The following is a 10,018-nucleotide window of genomic DNA, read 5'->3' on the forward strand; positions in this document are numbered from 1 at the left end:
CTCTGCCCTTTTCTGGGTTGCTGTTATGAACAAACAAACAGATTATTCCAGGGTCATAGACTAAAAGCAATATAAGTGATAAATATTACCATACTGTAGAATATTCCTATATTTCACTTTTACTTGTTCCCATGTTCTAGTGGGTCCTGTTGTGGCTCTAATGTGGAAGAGGATATGGTGTAATATAATATAATGTGGTATAATATAATATCACATGATATAATGTAATATCATGGATCACTTACGAGTGTAATTTGTCAGCAACTTTCTGCCAGCCCTCTCTCCTTGCTTTTGCAGCCTTTGCAGTGTTCCCCTGCGTTTTAATTAAACTCTGAAACTTCTGATATCCCAAAATCAAGAGTTCTTGCTCTGCTGCCGTAATACACTGAGTGCGCTCCTTCCACATCTTCGCCGACCAATCACAGGGTTGCCGATCAATGTTTCTACTATCGATGCGTAGCCCCTTTTAAGTCACCCAGTGATCTCAGATTACTTCATCCAGCTGTACTAATCGTCAACAACAGGTGCGTTCGGAGAACCGAATTAGCGAGCTCACGGTTAGCGCGATGATTTGATCTTGGATGTGTCATTTGATCTTGGATGTAGTAAGCGAGGTACGAAGAACATCCCCCAGTTTCACGTTTACAAAAACGTGTTGATTTACCCCCAAATAAAATTTTAAAAAGTAAGTTATTAAATAGATTTCTTTTACAACCTTCAGGTGTACCCTGAAGAGAAACTAAAACTTCGGTAGAACTTCAGACAAATATGTCAAAATATGAAAATGATAAAAATCAAACCCCACAGTGTGTGTATATGTGTGAGAGAGCGTTACAGAGAAAAGTGACACTAGAAATGCAATATCAAATTAAGCGACGTCAGTGAAGGTGCACGGTAACGTTGAGACACGAGGTTTCATATATCTATATCTATATATGTACATATATGTGCTATGTGCAATGTTTCAATGTTTAAAATAATAATAAAACAAACAAACAAACAGCGTTTAGTTTGAAAACACTGAGCTATGTTTATCGTCGTCATGACTTCCTCGTTTTATACACGTTCACGCGGCTGATCGCACGTGACAGTATAAACAAACAGAGCTCTTGCGCAGCAAGTCGTAGAGCTTTGTTCGTCTTTAAGGTAAGTGTTTCTGTTAAATACTTTTGACTATGCTCATGAGAACTGTTATAGAAGTAAAACAGCTTACAGTGTTGGTGTAAAGGATTTCACTTTTATGTACAATGATATATATATATATGTTTATATATATACTGTGACAAATGATACAAAAACAAAACAATCAAGAATACAGTGAAAGTGAAAGCGGTGGAAGGCAAACCTAACTTTCGGACGGGAGTAGGTTCAGCTACAAAAAGAGCATTAATGTCTTATAAAATATGAATATAAGTAAACAAGGAAACAACAGCAGCGTTACGTAGTCGACTTAATCCCAAAAGTAGAGACGCAGAGTTTTCAGTGGGTAAACATTTCGTCACTCATCCAAGTGACTTCTTCAGTCGATTTAAATGTTAAAGAGTTTTCTCAGCTGATGGACGTGGAGCGTCAAAACCGCAGCAGTTCAGGGGATTTTCAAACCGTTCAGCATCGTTTATGTGTCTTTGTCGTTTTCTGGCTTTGGGATTAAAGCAACAGTATAGAATAGAATAGCTTTGTTCACATTATATGACATAATAAAATCACAGGTGCATCTCCTTTTAAACATCAGTATAAAATATCTAATTAAAATCGACAATTATTATTATTATTATGTATATGTAACGGAGGGAAGGTGATTTTAGCACAAGTGTTATTAAAGGAGGGAAACCCTCCTCAAAAACGGACGGAGCAGTGAGCAGCCAAGGGAATGCACTAAATTAAAAACTGTATTTCTAAAATATAATTTATTATATTTAAACAGTTAAAAATATAAAAGGAATTAAAACAGCCCTGGCCAGGGAACAGCACAATAAAAATCAATAAAACACAACATTAAAAATCCAGTGGCGTCCGCCACGATATAAAAGTCACTAAAAATTAAAAATCCAGGCAAGCGGTGCAGAAGGGGGAAACCCGGCGGCGTCCTCGCCGTCCTATCCGTATTCTCCGCTCTGGCGCGCTAAACAAAACAAAAAAGGGCAGCGACAGTCACTACTCTTTTAGGGGGTACCGTTAGTTAGAGTGGGATAAGTCAGAAGACTTACCCCGGGTGGGCAGAGCTCTCAACTCTGCCCGCCGCTTCCTGGAACACGCCAATCGGCACCGGCCCGTCTCGCCGCGGAGGTAGAGCACTGTCTCGCCGCCTCTAATTCCCCGCAGAAGCGTGATCTGGCCTCCTGGTACTCCAGCAGCCGCTTCCCTGCTCGCTGGCGCTGTCTCCTCGTTCACCGTTCCACGCCAACCTTCACCAGCCCTCGCACTGACGCCAACTCCGGCGCCGCCGCCGCTTGCGGCCGTCACCTGCCACTCCTAGTCTGCCATTCCTGCTCCTATAGCCTGTCAAGCCTCCCCGAGCCTCTCTTTCAGTAGTCTGGTAGGCCCTCTTATTGGCCTCTGGGACCTCGTAGGTGTAGCAGGTTCATAATTGGGGAGGGGCGGAGTCTTTCCGGACAAGTCACCAATAAATACCATAAAAATATGCAATAAAGCTCAAAAACAAAACACTGTACAATATTAAAACACAGCAAAACATGCACAATAAAAAACCCTATAACTTGTCCATTTCAACCTCGTGACATATGTGCTTGCCTTAAAGCATTAAACTGAAAAAATGATGAGCTGGGTGGAAGAAGTCTTTTAATAACTGGAGATATATCTGATCAAGAGTTATTTGTGATTCTAAGTTTTGATTTAACCTTGCTATTTAATGGCATTTAACACAACAGCAAAACAACAAAACTCGTGACTGCAGAGAGAAAACTGAACGTGACAGGAAGCCTGTGCAGAAACTTTAACAATGAGTTTGTACGAGAAGATATGTGAAGGGGAGCTCACTGTTTTAAAAGCAAATATAAAAAAATGGATTACACACGACAAGAAGAAAGAGTTAAAAAACATTCAAAGATGAAGAAAAGAGGACAAAACAAACAGTAAATGCTTTTTACTTGGAGGGAAATTGGATAATTAGCATGACTAATTTTGAAGGTTGCCTTTAATGTCTTTGCTTTTTCTTTAAGATTTCCAAGATGAATCTGCAGAGATATAAATGATCCTTGAGAGGCTACAGAGTCATGATTTTACAGCACATGATAATCTGCCTTCTCCTGATACCCAACGGTGAGTTCATAGTTTCATCAACGTGTTGCCTCTGCTCTTCACATTGCACACGCTGCCTCTTAACTATGTGCTAAACATTTGTGGTTTTATGAGTTCAGTAACTTCCTCCTAAGAAGCAAACAGCCAACCCACAAAGCACTTCACACTACAACCCCCATCAAGCATTTCTTTGTGTAGTCTTTGTGGTTTGTATACTTTGTTCAACTGAACGCTCCTTTGATGTCGCCATTAGATGCTTATTAGACTTTTTTAGTGTGTAATTGTCAAGTGCTATATGTTTTGTTTTGCAACCTTTTGTGTTTCCCGTCCTTAAACCTTATTATTAAGAAAAAAAAAGAAGTAAAGACCACATTTTGAAGAAATCTTTTGATTTCGGTTGCCTAAATTGCTATAATTGTTGTGATATATAATATTTTCTTCTTTTTTTTTGATTAAAGAAGTAAGTTTGATTTGATTTCTAAGGATTAAAGTTTCAGTGTCTTGGCAACCTCTCTATATAATCTAATATCAGGCTCCTGGGGTCGGGTCATGTGGTTTGACTTCAGTTTACAGTTTTCTTCTAGTGAGCAATAAGCAATAAATATTTTCATATTTTTCTGTGAGCTCAGTTTCACCAGTGGTTTTCATTATTGTTCTTTCTATTATTGTTTTCATTATTCTTATTATTCTTATTTCCATTTTTGTCTAATTTTATATAAACTACAACTTGTTTGTAAACTGTAAGAGGTTTGACAGTAACTGTGACTTTCACTGTCAGGAATGCTCGCTTTACTCTGCTGTTTCCGTTTCCTCCTCAGGGCAGCCTCTCGTTGTCGTTCCATCGAGAGCAGTCATGGCCACAGTTGGGGAAGAGGTTGTTTTGCCGTGCCACATTAAACCAGAAATGGATGCTAATGGGATGAGGCTGGAGTGGGCGAGACCTGACCTGACGCCCGGGTTTGTTTACGAGTGGGCAGACCAAAAAGAACATGTAGTGAACAAACAGCCGTCATACAGAGGAAGGACATCAGTGGTTAAGGAAAAACTGGAACATGGAGACATTTCACTGAAAATCTCAAATGTGACCATCTCTGATGAGGGAACATACAGATGCCTTGTTCCACAAGTGGGTCAAGAGGCCTTCATTAAGCTCATTGTTGGTAAGTAAATACACATTATATTATTTTTTTATGTCCTTTCTTTATGTATTAACGTGTTTTTAAAGTACTTTGAGTGCTTAATTTGAATCAAAAGATGTTATGTAAATGAAAGAAAAGAATGGAGACACTGTCTTGTTGTTCTCATGAAAACATCACAAAGTAGTTCAGATCATGTTATCCCTTAGTGTCACGGGACCAAATCCATGGAGTAGAGGGATTTTTCAGCCTTGAGGGGAGAAAGCTTGGGATCCTCTTGTTAATAAGTATGACATGACTCAGAATATAATTAATTTTTTATCTGTGATTTTTGTGGGGCTTAAGAGATTAATAAATGAATAAATGAATGGTCAGCATGCTGTTGCAGTGATACCTCACAGTAATGTTTTGAATATTAGCTCTGATGGGTTTGACTAGTGTTTTCAGTGTGGCGTTTATGTGTTTTTCCCACACTTGTGTGGGTTCTCTCCCAGTACTCCCACCTCCTGGAGTCCAAAGACATGCAATTAGTGGGGTCAGGTTAACTGCCGATTCAAAATTGTCTGTAGGTGTAAATTTCTTTCTGACTTTATGTCTTAGCCGTGTGACAGATTGACGAACTATCCAGGGTGTAATATTTGCTTCAAAATGCAGCACTATGATAGAAATTTGCTTTGGTAATAACTAACTTCTATAATTAAATTAAGTGTATATATGTCTCTTTGGTTATTTTCCATTCATTTCCTTCTGCTTATCTAGTTCACTTTTCTGAATTTCTAGTCTAAGCTCCAGGTCACACTGATACCTTTTACAGACATAATCAACTAATAACCACAATGTTGGCACTGTGAATTTAAAGTATCTCTCCTGGTTTTGGTTTTCTTTTCTTTTTTTAGGTGCTGTGTCCTTTCCTACAGTTACTGTAATAAGCAAAACCAGCAGCAGGGTGGTGTTACAGTGTGAGTCTGCAGGCTGGTATCCAGAGCCTGAGCTGCTGTGGTTGGACGGTGAGGGAAAGCTCCTCTCTGCTGGACCTACAGAGACCCTCAGAGGTCCTGATGACCTCTATACTGTCAGCAGCAGAGTGACTGTGGAGAAGAGACACAGCAACAACATCACCTGCAGAGTCCAACAGAGGAACACCAACCAGAGCAGAGAGACGCACAAACATGTTCCAGGTAGATTTTATTATGAAATGCTTCATATGCTATATGTGAAACTACTGTGGCTAATAATGTCACATGATATCTTCCAGTCCCGTCCTGGTATTTGAAATTGGTCTTGGTTCCGGGCTTACTCGCTGTGTTGGTGTCTGTTCTGTTGACCATTCACAGATGGCGACTGAGGTAAACATGTCTCTCTTTTTTTAAGTTTCATTTTAAAATAGTGTTTTTGTTATTACAAGAACATGAAATTGTCTCTACTGAGATCTGAGAAACCATTGCAAGTATGTCAACAATTTGTCATGACCCTAAATTTCTTTTTTCAATTATGAAGAATCAAAATAAATCAATTCCAAATTTGGGGAAAATACTTTAAAAAGTGGGATAAACTGAACCTTTAAAGAAACACAAGTGAATCCTCTCCTCTGTGAATTGTATACATTGTTTTATGTGATCACAAGGAACACAAAATGACAAGTTAACACTGTATTTTTTTTTTCACTAGGATTCCTGAAAATGTTGAAAAAGAGGCGATGCTCAAGAATCCAAATGTGTAATTACCACAAGGAACAGCTTTGATGGAGAACCACACAACTCCAAAGGGACAAGAACTTCAGATCAAGTAAGATCAGGAAGTGGAGCTTCTGAAATGCCTGCAGGAAGCAGGGGAGCAGCTGAAGAAGCCACACATTTCAATGACAGGAAAATAGGCTTTGAGAAAGAGTTTATGTGAATACAGTGACTAGTATTGTCAATATTCCTGAACAAAGCATATGTGCTTAAACAGTCTTCAGCGTGGCTTTAGTCTCTCAGTCTGGACCTCTGTATGTATTTCTAAATGGTGATAACTCAAACGAGCCTTCAATTCATCTGTACAAATTGCTTGTTACACTTCTTGTTGTGTTAGAGGACCTCTAGCATCTGTAGTGCTGTCTACGACTGTTCCACAACCTTAAATATGTATTTATTATTGTACCAATGATGAAAAAGGCCCTTTGACCTCCAGGGATTACCTATGAAAGAAATCTTTACAGAAACTAAACCACATAAATTGTAGTTGTGAATGTTCACTATTATACATGGGAAAGTTTCACATGATGAGGTCATGTAATCACTTTTATTCCGTTATAGAGAGTGTTTATCCTCAATATTTTCATCTGAGACATGCAGTTCTAACCGTGAGCACAAAAGGTCCCCTCACCACTCAAATCTTCAGTTTATGAGGGAAACCAATCAGATGAAAGTTGGCGTATAGGGAGAGGAGCCAAGAAAAGACTGAAGATGAACTGAAGTATAAAACTGAGGCTTAAAATCAAAGATAAATAATTGATTATTTTGAACTGTGAACCACCCGAAGCTGCTTAGGAGTCCAAGAATAAAACATATTGTGTTGGAAATAAGCAGAATATGCTTCATTTCCCATTTCAATGCATTATTGAAACTTTCTAACTCCTTCTCTGGTTTTAGATGCACTATTTCAGAAAAAAGCTACTTTGGGTCTGACCCAAAGTCACAGACTGACAATCCTAGTGCAGCTAATTTTGGTTAAAAATGGTCAATCAGGAGCAGTGAGCCTCAGGATTGGATCATCTCCACGGCCATAATACAGGAAGTAAAATTAAAATCACTGTAGAAACCTCAAAAGACCCAAACTGTTTTAACTTCCTCTAGGCAACCAAAGAAGGGCTTCTTACCTCTAACCTACAGTTGATCACTGTCACTTTCATCAGCTGTTAAATTTGCACTGAGTCCAATAATCTGTGATAGCTACAATGCTAAATCAGAAGCAGCACTTTTCTGTGAGGCACCATTCATAAAGGTCTTGTATTAGAAAGAGTTTTCATAATGAATTTAAGTGCCATGCATGGTAGAGTCAATCTGATTAATAAGAGCTAAACAACATAGTTTTAAGGTCTAAATAGGCTATATTTATATGCAGTCCAAATCAAGAACACTTTATTTGCAAATGAGGAAGCACATCTGTACAATATATAATATGCAGATAAATAATAAGTTAAGTTTTATTTATTTTGGTTCTCTTTGCATTGACCTATTCTTAATTGTTGTGATAGTCTTCCTTGTTTAACTGTATGTACCTCTGTCTCTCTCCTTTAATATCAAATTAATGTATTTCTATTGAAAAATAATACTTTTTAATACAATCTCTTTAAATAATACATTGTTTCTCATTTTTCTTAAATATAAGCCTATTTATTTACTGTGCATGTATCTTGTAACTCGAGCAGGTGCAGCTATGTTACAGCTGTGCTACTTAGTGGTGCAATAAGCAGCTCAGTTTCAAGTGGAACTGCTCTCTTATTTTATACTGAGAGAGGACGAGTTGCAACATGTGTCTTGTTATCTGGTTATCTGGTTTCATTTTTTCTTGGAATGAGTACAGTTTGGTCTACCGCATGCTAAGCCCTGCTTCACTAATGTCATTTTTCCTTTTTTTAATTCATGCCCTGTCTGGCAGCTTTTGCAATCAGAATTCTGATCTGAATGCTTGTGGGGCCAAACACATTTTACTTTTGGAAGATCAGCTCTATACATTCTCTATAGCCTCCACTTGTGTTTCTTTTATCTGTTTATTTATTCATTTGTATTTGTTGTTTCCATTATAAATTTTTTTATGGTATGGAGTATTATAATGTCTAATCAGGGACAGGAAGAAAAAAAATCTAGGCCATCCACAGCCCCCCAAATTACCGAAAACCTGAGACCGCACATTTCTTCGACATCCTGCGAAGGAGGAGGGAGGCGCCAGATGGGGCAGCCATCCAAGAGGACCAGAGGCAAGGGAGGGCTGTCGGAGGGGTGTTATTAGTATCATCATTATTTTCATTTCTCTATACTAGAGTGGAGCCATTCATCCTGTTTTGTATGTTCCATTATGTAAACTTTAGGTCACAGCTCATACCGTCTTCCAGACTGTCAAACAGACTATACTATGATGCAAAGTGTAGTGCTATGCTAACATTTGTATTTTTGCCTAGAACAGGCAGATTAGCAACTTTTATAAAATGTAAATACCTTTATTAAACAGTACTGCTATGTAAAGAGTGGGAAGCCGTTTTCTCTTTAATTTAGCAAGTTAATTAAGTCGCCTATTTCTTTGTGTCTTCATTTTTTTGTGTCATGACCCCAGTGTTAACTAAACATTCTGTTTTGGACCCTAGGTTTGGCTGTAACATTCATACTTTTAGGGAGTTGGAAACAGCTGAGTCATATTTGTATTATTCTCGTCTTTCCTCAGGCCAGGAGGTAACATCCTTCAATAGTATTACAGCATGATGTAATAACTCTTTATTTTTGAAAATGTATACCCATTTAGGTAATCAGTTGCATTTCCTGAGTAACCTGCTTTTTCCTCCCACTGTCACAAACTGTTGCTTAAAGCAAAGAGACATATGTGCAATCCCTGCAGGTATTTGGTGTCACATGATGATTGCTTAAGTAGAGGTTTCTGTGTTAAGTAAACTGTGCTTGACAGGTGAGTGCCCTTTGCCAACCTGCCTAAGGACAACGTCTCCACAAATATTGACATTCACTGGTTGATTTATTAGTATTTGTGTAGTGACAGTGTCTGCTGATCCATATGAAAGAATGCAGCAACATTAACAGAATATTTACCCACCAAATTGCAGAAGATTTTTTAAAAAAAGAAATCTTGGCAGCTTTAAAATTTTGGTTTGGAAACAGAGATTAATTCGTAGCAAAGTGTTACTGGAGCAGGGCATGGGTCAGTAAGGGAAAACTAGGAATTAACAGGTGCGACTGGAACGAAGCGGGTACATCTGAGAGGAGAAAAGAACGAGGCTAGGAAGGTGAAGGACACTGGGGGAAGACCAACGGATATCAGGTTCCTGATGGAATTTCCCAGTCATACCTTCGGATCATGACACTTGGTCTGTGTTACCAAAAAAGAACAACCCCCCCCCAAAAAAAACTCGTCTTCCAGTTCCTGCTGCTGATACACATAGTGGTAATAGTATCATGCAGTAGGGCATGATACCACTACCACTATGCTTCACTGTGATGGTGGTAGCCACCTGATGAACAATCAGTGCCTTTTGTCCTCTAGACATATTGACCAGCAAATTTTGTTTCTCATGGTCTGGTCATGGTTTCTCTAACCTTAACCCTAAAATATGTATGAAAAACATTACATTACATAAATAAATAAATAAATATATAAATTTCAAAGAGTCAAAACATTTTGTATTCTGAATAATCAGTGTTGTGTTACATTGCACTACAATGTGTATGTGACAAGCAAGGCCACTAGAGGGAAGCAGAGTATCAGAATGATAACCAGGGATTTTCATTAACTTGGTCTTTTCTAAGAGTGGAACAACGATTAGTTTCATAAGAATTTAAAAAGACAGATTTTAAATAGATATTTAACTGACCTTGTTTTCTTTGTTCTTGCTTTCCAGCAATTCACAGAATAAACGTATT

At 38.4% G+C, this 10,018-nt stretch overlaps 1 protein-coding gene across 2 annotated transcripts; it reads left to right on the forward strand.

Annotated features, from left to right (window-relative positions):
• The first annotated feature begins 1,083 nt into the window (after positions 1 to 1,083).
• Positions 1,084 to 7,734, forward strand: LOC100696502 (butyrophilin subfamily 2 member A2). 2 transcript variants are annotated; one of them, XM_019363437.2, is made up of 7 exons: positions 1,084 to 1,146; positions 3,180 to 3,279; positions 4,077 to 4,418; positions 4,604 to 4,681; positions 5,291 to 5,572; positions 5,650 to 5,740; positions 6,063 to 7,734. In XM_019363437.2, the coding sequence occupies exons 2-7, from the start codon at positions 3,234 to 3,236 to the stop codon at positions 6,112 to 6,114; spliced, it is 891 nt and encodes a 296-aa protein (XP_019218982.1). In that variant the 5' UTR covers positions 1,084 to 1,146; positions 3,180 to 3,233; the 3' UTR covers positions 6,115 to 7,734. The 2 variants fall into 2 exon arrangements, with proteins under 2 accessions (XP_019218982.1, XP_005464720.1); XM_005464663.4 differs by lacking the exon at positions 4,604 to 4,681 and having other exon boundaries at positions 1,085 to 1,146.
• Positions 7,735 to 10,018: the final 2,284 nt, after the last annotated feature.

The sequence above is a fragment of the Oreochromis niloticus genome, linkage group LG3 (genome assembly GCF_001858045.2).
Source record: "Oreochromis niloticus isolate F11D_XX linkage group LG3, O_niloticus_UMD_NMBU, whole genome shotgun sequence".
Taxonomy (NCBI): Eukaryota; Metazoa; Chordata; class Actinopteri; order Cichliformes; family Cichlidae; genus Oreochromis; species Oreochromis niloticus.